This window comes from Mollisia scopiformis, assembly GCF_001500285.1.
Source record: "Mollisia scopiformis unplaced genomic scaffold LY89scaffold_2, whole genome shotgun sequence".
Taxonomy (NCBI): Eukaryota; Fungi; Ascomycota; class Leotiomycetes; order Helotiales; family Mollisiaceae; genus Mollisia; species Mollisia scopiformis.
In genome coordinates, this window is record NW_017263582.1 from 749,949 (window position 1) to 762,371 (window position 12,423).

The 12,423-nt window shown below is 47.8% G+C and overlaps 8 protein-coding genes across 8 annotated transcripts; 6 read left to right on the forward strand and 2 right to left on the reverse strand.

The window, feature by feature from the left end:
- Positions 1–108: 108 nt before the first annotated feature.
- On the reverse strand, positions 109–1,027 carry LY89DRAFT_727969 (Ctr-domain-containing protein; the record flags this gene model as incomplete). The annotated part of the gene is made up of 4 exons (XM_018219217.1): positions 109–142; positions 193–274; positions 341–716; positions 887–1,027. 4 exons carry the CDS (start codon positions 1,025–1,027, stop codon positions 109–111), a joined length of 633 nt encoding a protein of 210 aa, XP_018077554.1.
- A 742-nt stretch (positions 1,028–1,769) lies between these two features.
- LY89DRAFT_776994 (uncharacterized protein) lies at positions 1,770–3,013 on the forward strand. The gene is made up of 4 exons (XM_018222095.1): positions 1,770–2,084; positions 2,140–2,357; positions 2,457–2,535; positions 2,589–3,013. The coding sequence occupies exons 1-4, from the start codon at positions 1,837–1,839 to the stop codon at positions 2,683–2,685; spliced, it is 642 nt and encodes a 213-aa protein (XP_018077555.1). The 5' UTR covers positions 1,770–1,836; the 3' UTR covers positions 2,686–3,013.
- A 438-nt stretch (positions 3,014–3,451) lies between these two features.
- LY89DRAFT_713711 (uncharacterized protein) lies at positions 3,452–4,256 on the forward strand (the record flags this gene model as incomplete). The annotated part of the gene is made up of 2 exons (XM_018218071.1): positions 3,452–3,511; positions 3,658–4,256. Coding segments are annotated over 2 exons (659 nt in total), but the record flags the coding sequence as incomplete, so codon positions are not given.
- Positions 4,257–4,719: 463 nt separating this feature from the next.
- Positions 4,720–5,876, reverse strand: LY89DRAFT_574252 (uncharacterized protein; the record flags this gene model as incomplete). The annotated part of the gene is made up of 2 exons (XM_018208733.1): positions 4,720–5,194; positions 5,242–5,876. 2 exons carry the CDS (start codon positions 5,874–5,876, stop codon positions 4,720–4,722), a joined length of 1,110 nt encoding a protein of 369 aa, XP_018077557.1.
- A 387-nt stretch (positions 5,877–6,263) lies between these two features.
- Positions 6,264–6,849, forward strand: LY89DRAFT_679993 (uncharacterized protein). The gene has a single exon (XM_018213987.1). The coding sequence runs from the start codon at positions 6,374–6,376 to the stop codon at positions 6,548–6,550; it is 177 nt and encodes a 58-aa protein (XP_018077558.1). The 5' UTR covers positions 6,264–6,373; the 3' UTR covers positions 6,551–6,849.
- Positions 6,850–7,131: 282 nt separating this feature from the next.
- On the forward strand, positions 7,132–9,511 carry LY89DRAFT_703801 (uncharacterized protein). Its single transcript, XM_018217345.1, has 5 exons — positions 7,132–7,641; positions 7,693–7,722; positions 8,586–8,821; positions 8,872–9,127; positions 9,176–9,511. The coding sequence occupies exons 1-5, from the start codon at positions 7,408–7,410 to the stop codon at positions 9,176–9,178; spliced, it is 759 nt and encodes a 252-aa protein (XP_018077559.1). The 5' UTR covers positions 7,132–7,407; the 3' UTR covers positions 9,179–9,511.
- A 541-nt stretch (positions 9,512–10,052) lies between these two features.
- LY89DRAFT_170687 (uncharacterized protein) lies at positions 10,053–10,595 on the forward strand. The gene has a single exon (XM_018205569.1). The coding sequence runs from the start codon at positions 10,146–10,148 to the stop codon at positions 10,440–10,442; it is 297 nt and encodes a 98-aa protein (XP_018077560.1). The 5' UTR covers positions 10,053–10,145; the 3' UTR covers positions 10,443–10,595.
- Positions 10,596–10,742: 147 nt separating this feature from the next.
- Positions 10,743–11,785, forward strand: LY89DRAFT_574208 (carbohydrate esterase family 5 protein; the record flags this gene model as incomplete). The annotated part of the gene is made up of 4 exons (XM_018208729.1): positions 10,743–10,908; positions 11,004–11,307; positions 11,413–11,570; positions 11,625–11,785. Coding segments are annotated over 4 exons (789 nt in total), but the record flags the coding sequence as incomplete, so codon positions are not given.
- Positions 11,786–12,423: the final 638 nt, after the last annotated feature.

Consider the following 12,423-nt stretch of genomic DNA (forward strand, 5'->3'; position numbering starts at 1 on the left):
GGTATTTCTAGCTGAAGGGAGCCTCCAAATTCATGTTTGCCATGATGCTACATTATATCATTATGCGTGTAAAAGCCAAACTCCAATCTCGCCCCAGCATTTCATTTCTTAACAGCATGCCTTTTCCCGGTCGTCGATGTCGCTGATTTGTAGATTAGCATCTAGTGACGATTTATGGTCGAGAGGGCTTACTCAGTTGGAGAGTGCAAAGTATCTCTTGTGAATAATGCAAAGCCCACCAAAGCCCCGAATATGATGGACGTGATAATATACCCTACAGAAAGTCAATATCAAACCCTCCGAATAGTTCCGACAACCAAAAATAAATTAAGGTACATACCATTGCTATACATAAACAAAAGCATTATACAATAACTAACAGAAAACTGCACCATATGTATCAGACCCCTCAAGATCTGCTCCAACATCACCACCACCAATCTCTCCTTCCGTTCCTTCCTCAAATCGCCCCCTTCTCCTCCTTTGTCCAGTAATTTCTCTTCCATCTCTTCAGGTAAAACATATTCCTTTTCTTGTCGAACGCTTTTGCGGGCTTGCAAGTGCCGATCGAATTCTCGCTGGAATCTTCGGAGGAGTTCAAGGGATATGACGAGAAGGAAGGAGCCTAGGCAGGCGAGGAAAAAATTGAAGGAGGAGCGAATGTGGAAGGCGGAGAAGAGGAAACAGGCGTCTATTGTGTTCCAATTCAGGAGCATCTAGAAGATGTTAGCTTCTTAGGTGGAGATAGAGATGAACGTTGACTGCAGCCTTCTGCTGTCATTCCATTTTTGAAACGCCCTTGTGTTCCGAGACTTCAGATCGCTTCCTTTGATTTGAAGCATAGATGACGAGAGCGAAGTTTTTGCTTGTGAGATATTATCCTTACTGAGAGTTTGCATCCTGTGGATCCGCCCATGGACATTGCCATTGCTGTTGTTGCAGCAGATGCCGCTGCCGTGCTGGTAGCCATACTCATCACCATTGAAGTTGACGACGTAGCCACAGCAGTCACCATATCCATATCCATGATTGTCTTATCCCGTTAGTATTCGTGAAAGTGTGGTTTAGCTCGACCGAGGACAATAATGCGTTTGAAAGACAGGTAGAGGTATCAGACAATGCTCAACCATTCATCAGACGAAAGCTTAGCTCCCAATATCAAAGTATTGAGAAGCTGATGTACTACATAGAGTTCAGAGCGTAAGTTCGCGTCCCACCGCGTGGTATACATCCTCAAAAGAACTCAAATACACGCGAAGATCAGGCGTAGCATGTGAGTGGAGATGAATCAGTTGGATTGCATTATTGTTCGCAATTAGCTCGCTGATTTTAATTCTGCCTGCTTGCCTGCCTGGGCGGACACGAAGCATCTGCTGGAGAGGCTGGGCGGAGGCAAGTAGGAATGTAGAGCTCATCGTGCTCAAACATTCTCAATCTCGGCGCAGCTCGGCTCATCACACGATGCTTTACGCTTTTGCTCCGATCAGAAAACAGCTTGAGAGCTGAAGGAGGTTATGGGAGGTGATGACAATAAACTTCCTCTTTTGAAATGTCATGTAGAAGCTCTGTATGATGGGAAGAAGAAGTTCCGTTCATGGCTGGAACAGACAATATGAAAGTCTTCGTTAAGCAACTACTTTCCGAGAAAGGACTGGGTCTGGGATCTAGGATTCAAGCTACTTTCCTAAGCACTAGAGATTATCTTGAAATCACCTTCAAACAAGAGACAATTTGAGGCTTCTCCTTCAGTTTCGCCGCTCCGTTCGGCTGACGATCCCGCACACAATATTGTTTACGAGGCGAGATAGCTGCAAGGTTTTGCACCCGTCGGTCAAGATGCAAGAGGATAAATCTAAACAACACACCGACCCCTGCCCCAGATTCGCCATCATAGCTAGATGCCTCGAATTACTCCTTCCGTTCCTCTGTATCTGGATATGGACCTTGGATCCGAAAGGCGCATCGCGAAAGTTGCTCTGGTCGGAAGGCGCGTCGAGGCTCCTGAACTCCGACCCGTCAAATGCCATATATTTCTATTCAAACCAGACCGAGACCCCTGAAGTTCCGTACATCTGGTCCGAGAAGTAAATAAACTTATGTACAATGTCTTTCTCGGCAGTCTGTTGACAAGTTTACCAGATTGGCTAACGCCAACGTTATGGTCATCATGGGCACAAGTATCATTGTCGTCTTGAGAGCAGCGTTCCATACATCGAATAGATTCAACACCAAACGTATCGATCTGACTCTCAACATCATACTATTGCCGCTTTGGATTGCTTGCCTGGTTGGACAACAATCTTCGGACTATTCAGACCCGCATCACCGAAGTCGCTTTCCTTGGTATCTTGTCTCCAGTAAGTGAATCTTAGAAATATGCCTTCAACGGCCTTTCCTTAGTCCTTGGAAACATTTCCTCTTTGAAAAGAAGACCATACTGATTGAAGGTCCGTCAGGCTGTTCTTCTGCCCATTTAGGAGCTCGAAGCGCTTGTCGAAATGCTCAACTCACATTCGCTTTCACACTCTTGATGGCGTAAGCCGTTCTCAGACCCCACGCTCGGGATGTCTTCATTAACATTTCTCTAGGCTTCTTTACGGAACTTGGGTCATGAAGACCATTGTATCCGAGATTCGAGATTTCATCAACCGTCGCAGATACCAACAGATCATAGAGCTTCCCTAATGCGCATTTGATTGGCCATTAGGAATGTATAATGATAAAAGACAAGATAAAGCTTCCGAAAAACACGGTGCTTCACCTATGTCAGGCTCTGGCTGATTATGTTCGACCGTGACGCATATGCCACCAATGATTGCGTGATAACATCCTCAAAAGGGTAAGGAACACAGAATACTCAGCTGGACTAGAAACTATTGCCAACTTCTGTCTCCTGGGCCAAAAATTCCACGAACATGTTGTTGGATGAGGTCGGAGAATTAATTTTGACGTGGCCAGTGGCACAAGCCGAAATTAGCTCAAACGAGCTCAAGTGAGCACATTAGCAAACGCTTCCCCGTGCTGAACACTCCATCATGGCTGGAAACTTGCTCTCATTCTTGGCGTTCATATCGGTTATCTATCAAGGTTCGGACGAAGGAGTAGCGCAAATACTCTTCATCGTCCCTGTCCCTGAGCCGTTTTCTTTCAAACATCTGGATTTCCAAGCATTCTTGCTGCCTTGCCAGTTCCAGACCTCTTTAAAGACGTTTTGATCCACTCCTCACTGAGTGTCATAATCGAGAAAAGCTTGTATATTGTGATGACTTTAACTTTATCGACAATTAACGTTGACTTTTGACGTTCTGGTCCTAAGCCAAATACAATATGCCACTCATCAATGGATGCAAGTACTCATGGTATTCATTGTTCTTATAATTGAATCAAGAGACACTATGCTCTCCAAGATGCGAGCTTCACGTATGCCGGGAACTAACATTCTCTTAGTGAGCCATGCATTCGAGGTCACCGCGCTACATCTTGCGCTCACACGGATCGAATTTTGATAGAGGTACGAAAACCTGGGAGACCACTTGAGAGTTGCGGGCATAACCTGAATACTTGCCAATGCGGAAGACTTGCAGAGTCATTTCTCGTAGGTGATGGTGCGAATTCTACTCTCGTTCTGCCCATCGATGCCATGCTTACCCCACACAGTGATTCCCAATCCGACAACCCCGCAACAGCTCGGAGCAGAACCAGACCTCAACTTCATCGTCACGACACCTCCATCTCTACCATCCGCATCCTCGAGAACTTCAAGCCGAGCCGGCAACAAGTCGAAAGTCGTCAAGAAGAGCTCTTCTCGGAAGAAAGCCGAAACGTCCTTGGCGTCTCCGCCTCGGAAAAGGGGCTCTCGCGAAACATCCACATTGATCGACGATAACACGGACACTCGAAGCTACAGTACCAGTACAATGACCTCGTCTCCTGGTATCCAAGATTCGGAATATGGGTTTCAGCAGCAAGATCAGAGAAGCTTCCAAGCACCACCTATGCAATATCTTCCGCCGATGATGCATGATGATTACTTGCAGTATCAGGGGATGGGAAACATTGGTCCTCAGACGGGAATGGGCTACGATTTTCCGCCGCAGCAGCAGCAGTACCAGGGCCCGTCGCCAGATTATTCGAGTAGAATCGAGGATGTAAGGAGAGCGCCAAGTGAACAGGATCAGGAGGGCGAGGGGACGGAGGTTAGATCGCAGTATATTGTTGCTTCACCAGATAGCATTTGGAGGGCTGCGCCGCAATAACTTGCTTTTTTGGGTAGCTGTGGATGTACAGAAGTTCCAAGGAGGTCTTTGAATGTCGTTTGGGACTGCGGCGATTGAGACTCGAGAAGAGCAATTACATGAGGAACTTTGATGGCGGCTAAATTTGGGTCGAAGCGAGGCAGTTCACATTTTCAAATAGTTTGACAAGCAAGGTATGGATGGCATGCATAGGCGACTTTGGTTTGGTTGACTAGCCTACCTAGCTCCCAGAGGAGTAGTTGCAAGCGGCACCCAGGTCCAAGAGCGGGCAATTCAGTCAAGTGTCAAGTAGCACTCTCTCAAACTTGAAAATATCGCCTATGTGCAATGTGATGATACATTGTTTGACGTGCTATACATGGTATATATGTAAGCCGGCTATCTCGATGTGTTCGAGACATTTCGTAGCCCAATGACGCTAAATTCAAAAAGTCGCTGCACCAATGCACATTTCCATGTAGACTCAAGAAGCTTCACCTTCTTGTTGGCCATCATCGTCATCCGGCTCGATTGATTCTTTGACACCATTGTCGCCATTCGTAACAGGGGCTTGACCAGTTTTTGCCAACCGCTCGGCTTCTTTCTTCTCTCGGAGTGCCTCAGTCTCTTGCCGTAGCTTCTCCATGTTCCAAGCATCATCGTCCTCATCACCACCTTCATCGTCGTCCTCTTCGTCTCCACTGAATTCCCAGTCTCCCTTCTCGAACATTGCACGGCCCGTTGCTTCCTTGGCGGCAGCTGCTTGTGCTTCGGCAGCTTTCTTGTCCATACGTTCTGCTTTCCATTTCGCGAATGTTTCTGGAGTGACCGGCGTGAGAGTCCCAGTGAGCTTGTGTCGTTCTGATTCCAAGAAGTCTTCTAAGGTAAGTGTTTTGAGTGGTGATTTATCCATAAGAGCTTTCTCGGCAGCACGTTGCTCCTTTGTCTTCAGAACGAAACTAGAAAATCATTAGCTAGTGTCAGGCATTCGGGTGTACGAACATACCCAGGAGGTAACTTGTGCTGGTACATGCACTTATCTCCATCATTCGGACATGTCCAAAACCAACCATATTTTCCTTCCTCGACGGCTTCTATGAAGAACTTGCAGACCTTGTCGGTGGTAGTCTTCTGGTTTCCCTTCTTCGACAACACAACCTGCCTCAGCTTCTCTTCGTCCCAGTCATTGGAAGTCTCTTGTTTCTTCTTCTCCTCTTCGGCCTCCCGAGTATCTTGGTATAAATCTTTTTTCTCCGTTTTCCGCTCGACGTTCAAATCGTGTGAAAACTTGCACTTCCGCCCCTTCTCGCAGTGACCCTTCTTGTAGAATTGACAGAGCACCGTTTTGGGATCGACACCGAACGGGACCTTCTGGACTTGTACCGGCTTGAACAGTTCCATGGCTTCTTTCTTTGCGGCCTCGGATGCAGCCTTTTCTCGCTCCTTCTGGGCTTTTTCGGCCTGTCTCTTCTTTTCCTCAGGCGTTCCCCCGGCTTTGGCAGACTGGGTCATTCGCTCGATTTGTTTTTGGGTTTGTGCTCCCTTCTTATTTTTCATACCAAAGGTCTTGTCTTCCACAATCTTCGCGGCTGAGGGCTTCTTGCCGCCTCCAGCACCTTTGTCGACCTTTTTGGGAGGCATCTTGGCGGTAGCGGGTCCCTTGGGCTCGTAAGAATATATCCGATGGGGGCGATTGCGTGATAGTAATATTTATTCAAGTGTGCCGTATTCCAATATGCAGAAAAGACCGTGAGGGAGTCGTCAGTAGATGCTCAAGTGACTTGGAGAACTTGAGTCGATTGAATAGCGAAATGCACGATTTGGTGGGGTGAAGTTTAACTGGAGGTCTAAGCGATACGCGCTAAGGAAATACGGCTCCAAGCCTCAAAGCTGGCCTCATTGAAATCGCGAGACATTTACTGAATACTGAAGACTTCAATTGACCGGCCGTCAAGATTGCCACTGGTAAGTACCTGCTAATGATAATTGATGCCATCCCTTCAAAGGCACTGAGCTAACTTGTTGTCAGCTTCTCTAAGAGCACCGCGCATCCTCGAAGCACCCATTACGTGGCTTCTCAGAGCTTCCCAAGAGCATACTCCCTTCACTTCCAGTTGTGCAGATTTTCCGCAGACAAGATGATATCCGACGACGAACTCTACCGACTAGCAATCTTCCTCGGCTCAATTGCTATGCTCCTCATTATTCTCTACCACTTCCTCGAGATCAACTCTGTTGAAGAGCCAGCGACGGACAGCAAGGGCAAGGTCACTACAGGTCAAGCAGAAGTCAAAGCAGCATCAATAGGCAGATGAGGGATGGTAGACAAGGTGGAGGTGACATTGTAAGACGAGAAGAAGGTCGCGGTGATTCGAGGAGGCACATTTGCGACATCGACGGATCTCTGTGTTGGCATTATCGGCGTTTACGGGACTGGACATCATGGGATGTATAAGAGAGCACCATTTGGTTGCTGGCAAAAGTTGCAATCGATATTGGTGCGGAGATCTGGACTTTGCTCGTACTCAACGGAGTGAAGTTCTCCTTGAAACTGTATACTACCAGAATTGAAGGCAATTTACCTGAAAGACAATTGATTACGGATTCGAACAAACTTAAATCACTGTGATCTTGAAGGCTTAATGACCCACTAGAGCTCGAACATCGATAGGCAAATGGTGAATATCTACGTAGCTGTAAGGGGCTTTGCACGTGACAGTTGATGACTCAATCGGGCACTAGCGCGAAAACCGCGCCCAGCCCTTCCCCTAGAACCTTTCGCAAGGTCGCAACTTCTGCCTTCCTCCATCCACCAACACCACAACTCAACATACCAACGTCTTCTTTAATTCTCCATCCACTCTCTCGGATACTCTTCTTCAAAGTCTTCAACGCGCGCTTCATCAACCAACTTCGATAGCCGCACGGTCACCTTTTCCTTTGCCATATTCAAGTCGCGTTTCGCACGTCAGCCTCATTCCTCCACAGGCAAACACGCGATACAGCGCACCAAAGTTAGAGTCAGCTAGCCTTCCTATCCATCGCGCGGAACTTGATCGACCTACTATCGATCGCTGCCCTGCCTTCTACTGCTGATCCTAACGATCCGATTGTCAGTCAGCTACTCACTTTCACATCAAACTCAAACCAAACAAAAACGAACACCTTCAAGATGTCTGGAAAGCTTGACAAGTCTCTCGATGAGATCATCTCCACTCAGCGCCGTTCCTCCGTCAGAGGCCGTGGTACCCGCCGCACTCGTCGCCCTGGTGCCAGCAAGCCTGTCGCTGTTGCCCCAGTCGGTGGAATCAAGAAGAACCCAAGACAAGCCAAGGGTGCTGCCAAGGCAGTCCCAACTGGTCCATCAGGAGGAAATACCGAGGGCAGAATTCTTGTTAGCGGATTCGTAAGTCACAAAGAGTATGATCATGTTGAACAATCACTGACGCGCTTCTAGCCCAAGGACATCACCGAGCCCATGATTAAGGTATGTTACCGTTGAGGCTTTCAATGCCTTTGGACTTTCGTCATCGAACTATTCCATCCATACCGAAGTTGTATACCTGCGGGGTTGTCAGGAGTGTATCGCGCGTTAATGTCGATTTGACATCGCGCTTGGCGCAATGCCTCATCAGGACAGTCTCCTCTTCACTTTTGCTTGGGAATTCCAGCGCAACTGTGGATAGTAGTTGAGCTAGTCATAGTCTTGCATTTAGCCTCTGATTACCACATGTTGCCTGGCAAGCTCATGAATCATTGATGGCGTAGACTCACAAGAATGATGACGGTGTATGTTTCAGGCTTTATGCCTCAGATACCGCGATGGCTGAATTTGTGTGGGAGAGTATGAGCAAGCAACAGCGAGCGCAGCAGTGAAGCAAGCAGCACAGCATAGCACATACGAGCCGCGAAGGCAAACACCATAGCGGCCCTCCTAAGAGAAACCAGCCACAATCATAATTGGCTCTCAACTCCAGCACCTTTTCGATTCGAGAAGCACAATCGGTGTGCCTTGGGCCCGAGGTGGGCAACAGCATCAATTTGCAGTCCAAACTGGCAAAGGCAGGCACAACGCGGACTCCCTCCAGGAGCTTGGATTCGTAACGGTGGATTGGCAGTGCGGACCTGGATCAATACCACCCTCTCACCTCCCATTTTCGACACTGGAGTTGCTGACGACTTTACTAACGCTAACTGCTCGCTCGCTGTTGTTGGAGGCTCCTGTATAATGTCGATGGGCTTCGTCCGTTGACTATATTTCTTTTCGTACCGAACGTCGACGTCGAGATTCACGCGATTCCTATGAGATAAACGATTTTCAGTACACTAATCAAACCTTGGGATAAATAGGAGTACTTCGGCAAGACCATTGGACCAGTCAAGAGAGTCGAACTTTCATATGGACCGGGAGGACAGAGTCGTGGCATTGCAACCATCATGTTTGCTCGTTCCGAGATGGCTACTAAGGCTGTCAACACTTGCAATGGCATCCCCGTTGATGGCAAGCCTATCAAGGTTGAGATGATCATTGATGCCAACCTGGCCAAGGCTATCCCAGCTCCAAAGGGTCTGAGCGAGCGCATTACGTACGTTACTCCATCCTCAGTCCTGCATCCCTTGACTAACAATTCAGTAGACAGCCAAAATCTCAACCCAAGTCGGCCGCCAACACGAAGAAGACCGAGACCGCAACCCGGGGAAAGGCTGCTCGTGGCCGTGGAGGAAAGGCAGCTCGCAATGCACGCCCCGCCAAGAAGACTGCCGAAGAGCTTGACTCTGAGATGGTTGACTACTGGAACAACGGTGCTGCAGCTACTGAGGGTGAAGGTGCTGCCAATGGTGCTGGTCAGGCTGCTGCTAATGGCGATGCCAACATGGACGATGATATTTTGGTGAGCTCACCTGCCGATTCTTCACAGATCCAAAACTAATTTCATCAGTGAGCATTTCACCCCACAAAAGAGTGTTATGAGGAACGGGAACAAGAACGGTATCTCACACTTTACCTGGTGAAAAATCGCAACAACACTTCTCTTCCGACATTGAGATTACTGTCTTTGTATTACTGCGATCGTCTCCAAATCTCGCTATGAAGGAGGCTTTTTACATTGGGATGGGTGTGGGGGATAATACTTCGCACTGCAACGGCCATTGACGCCAAATCCAGACTGTACCAGGAATCGCATAGGGGCGTTACTTGCAGCAGAATGCATCATAGTCATTGCACAAATTCAAGTCCACATCAAGGCCAGGAGTGAGACTGTCATTTGGTTGTGAAACTCGGCACCTTTCTGTTTAGCATTGGCCAATACTTGCACCTCTACCGTGACATCTCTCATTTCAATACATACCTCAAACATGATAATATCCATGCCATCCCCTTCTAGCCTCGAGATGAGGCTCTCTCCTCCATTCATAGTCACAGCCACAATCACTCCCGAAATGTAACATACACTAAGAGTGAATCCTCACTTGGTCCTTCTCATTGGTCTTCTCTCCTTGCCATTAGATCTTAGGCTATCTTCCTGGCATTTTAGCTACGGGTATAGTTCCGCTTCCAGTTTGGGGCCCGTTGTTAAAGCTGGCGCTTAAAGCATGAATAAGCATGTGATCGTGCCTTTTCACCGAGGCTCGGCCGGGATTACTGGGAGAAGGTTTGTCAAAGGTGCAGGACGGGAGGGATGATGTGTCGGGGTGCAGTAGGCGGTTGGTGATCCCCCGCATTTTTGTTGCGTTTTTTATTTTGGGTTTGGAGTTGAAGAGCAGTTTTTTTGCGGGCTCTGGGTTTTTTTCTTGGGGAGGTGATGCCAAGAGTATGAGATGAAGGTCGAGGCGAGATCGATCGTTCCTGGGGTATTGTGACGCTGAGCCTCGGACGGGATCTAGTGTCTAGTTCCTGGTTGGATCTCGATGCTTGGATTGCGGATTGGTGGATGGCGAAGATTGGTATCACGTCCCTGCGAAGCTCTAGTTCACCATTCGTTCGTGATGGTGGTTGGGTTACGGAAAGGGGATGTGATCGCCCATGCTTGGAGTTTTTGGGGTCGGTGTGAGGTGCTTATTGGAGGATCGTGCAGATTTGTTGTGTTGTTTGTCGGGGTGTTTTTTTTTGAGTTCCTTTGGGGCGAAGAGGGGTGGGGTTACGTGAGGGAGGTGTACTTAAGAGGCACGATTGAAGGATCAGGCTCGGAGGAGATGCCTGCTTGAAGATTCGGGTCATGTTGAGTTGAGGTTGTGACCTTCTTTTCCCCGCAATTTGGAAGTGCCGTTGATATTCTTTCTCTGATAGTCATTCTTTATATACGTTTGGTGTGGAAGGGTTTGGATATATAAACTGTCGTTTTTGCTGTTATTTGTTTGCTTGTTCGAAGGAGAGATAGAGAGATCTTTTATACCTGCTTCCTTTCTGGGACAAGGAGAGACTTGCGCTTGCATCTCTAAGGTCACTTCTCGAGCTTTGATTAATATCCTCAAGCTTCCTGCTCCTTGCCGGTACTGGACAACCTCCTCAAGATGCGTCTCTCTGTTTGGGCAACGAGTCTCTCCCTCTTCACGCTCACATTCGCTTCTCCATTCCCTGTTGCCGTCTCAACACTTCAAGACAGAGATCTCATTGAGAGGAACACTCCCCTTAACGAATTCCTCACAATTCTCCTCGATAATATCCCAGATAGTTAGTTAATCCCCCTTCATCTCCTCAATTTTAACATCCACCTTTCCCGCAATCTTCTCCCTCTTCTTGAAGCATCCACAAACTAACGTCCCCAGTATCTGGCGATATCTCCGACGTCGTTGGCGTCCTAACAGACTTCGAAGCCCTGCTCGCCGACCTCACAGGCGAACAAACTACCTACAACGAACTCGGTTCCTCGGCTTGCGCTGAATATACCGTTATATTCGCCAGAGGCACAACAGAGCCCGGAAATGTAGGAATCCTGGTCGGGCCCCCGTTCTTCGAAGCGCTGGAGAGTGCTGTTGGATCAGGAAATCTGGTTATCCAGGGTGTGAACGATTATAGCGCTAGTATCGCTGGGTACATTGAGGGCGGAGATCCTACTGGCAGCGCGGAGATGTGAGTGTTTTGCCTTTTTTTGAAGTCCGTAGTGTTGAGCTTTTGATCATTGAGGAAGGATGGTTGGGAATTAAACACGGAACAGCAGCTGATGAAGTGATACAGGGCAACGCAAATCGAATCTGCATACAGTTTGTGCCCAAACACGAAGCTAATCGCAAGCGGCTACTCGCAAGGCGGACAGATAATCCATAACGCTATTGGAGAATTACCTGCCGATGTTGCGAGCTGGATCTCGAAGGTGGTTATCTTTGGTGACCCAGGTATGTTTCCTTCTCTTTCTCCATCTTGAAGAAGGAAGATGAGAAGCTAATGAGAAACAGATGATGGACAAGCACTACCGAACGTAGATGCGAGTAAGGTGGATACTTACTGTCATGTCGGAGACGATATTTGTCTTAATGGAGATCTGATCTTACCGCCTCATTTGACGTATGCTGAGAATGCTGCGGCTGCTGCTGCTTTCGTTGTTTCTTGACGGAAACATGAAGATCGAAAAAATGTTGGTTGTTGTAGCAGACATCATTGAAAAGCTCTATGATCTTGATTGCACATAATTCACTTAGTGTATTTAGTCTTGATAAGCTTTGCTCTTGATTTGTTGTGGATCATTAATCCAGGACTCCAGAATGCTAACTCGGGTGGTATTCCCCAAGATCAAATTTACAGCTGTGAAGAAGGAAGTTTAGACATGGAAGCATTCAAGGAACATTAATGCATAGCTTGGATGCTAAGTGAACGGAAATTGAACGATAGTACAGCACGTGACTCGAACCCCATCCTGCATTCCATTCATAAACCTTTCGTCGAGTGTATTTCAACCCTGATCAGGAAATATTCAGCGTGCAGTCAGTCACCAACAGGCTCTGTAATTGCTGTTGCCCGATCTCGGAATGGGGATTGGAAGCAGTCTCACGTGAGTCAATATCCTGGTCACAGATCCTCTTGGCAGGGACAATGCATCTTGTTTATCAAACATCAGACCAAACATCAGAACTCGAAACCTCCCCAACCCCACGTGTGTTGAGACAACCAACCAGATTGACAGTCCGGGGTCCACGAAGGCTCGAGAGCTGGATGTTCGTCTAGCACCATGAAGAATCTCAAGTGCTCCTG

What these genes read in the sequence shown, in the direction of transcription:
- LY89DRAFT_776994 (XM_018222095.1), top strand. Translation starts at nt 1,837, where the DNA reads ATGCAAGAGGATAAATCTAAACAACACACCGACCCCTGCCCCAGATTC. An exon ending in CCGTACATCTGGTCCGAGAA is followed by an intron (nt 2,085 to 2,139) that starts GTAAATAAACTT and finishes CAAGTTTACCAG; the next exon opens with ATTGGCTAACGCCAACGTTA. An exon ending in TCCTTGGTATCTTGTCTCCA is followed by an intron (nt 2,358 to 2,456) that starts GTAAGTGAATCT and finishes AAGGTCCGTCAG; the next exon opens with GCTGTTCTTCTGCCCATTTA.
- LY89DRAFT_679993 (XM_018213987.1), top strand. Translation starts at nt 6,374, where the DNA reads ATGATATCCGACGACGAACTCTACCGACTAGCAATCTTCCTCGGCTCA.
- LY89DRAFT_703801 (XM_018217345.1), top strand. Translation starts at nt 7,408, where the DNA reads ATGTCTGGAAAGCTTGACAAGTCTCTCGATGAGATCATCTCCACTCAG. An exon ending in GAATTCTTGTTAGCGGATTC is followed by an intron (nt 7,642 to 7,692) that starts GTAAGTCACAAA and finishes ACGCGCTTCTAG; the next exon opens with CCCAAGGACATCACCGAGCC. An exon ending in GGTCTGAGCGAGCGCATTAC is followed by an intron (nt 8,822 to 8,871) that starts GTACGTTACTCC and finishes ACAATTCAGTAG; the next exon opens with ACAGCCAAAATCTCAACCCA.
- LY89DRAFT_170687 (XM_018205569.1), top strand. Translation starts at nt 10,146, where the DNA reads ATGCTTGGATTGCGGATTGGTGGATGGCGAAGATTGGTATCACGTCCC.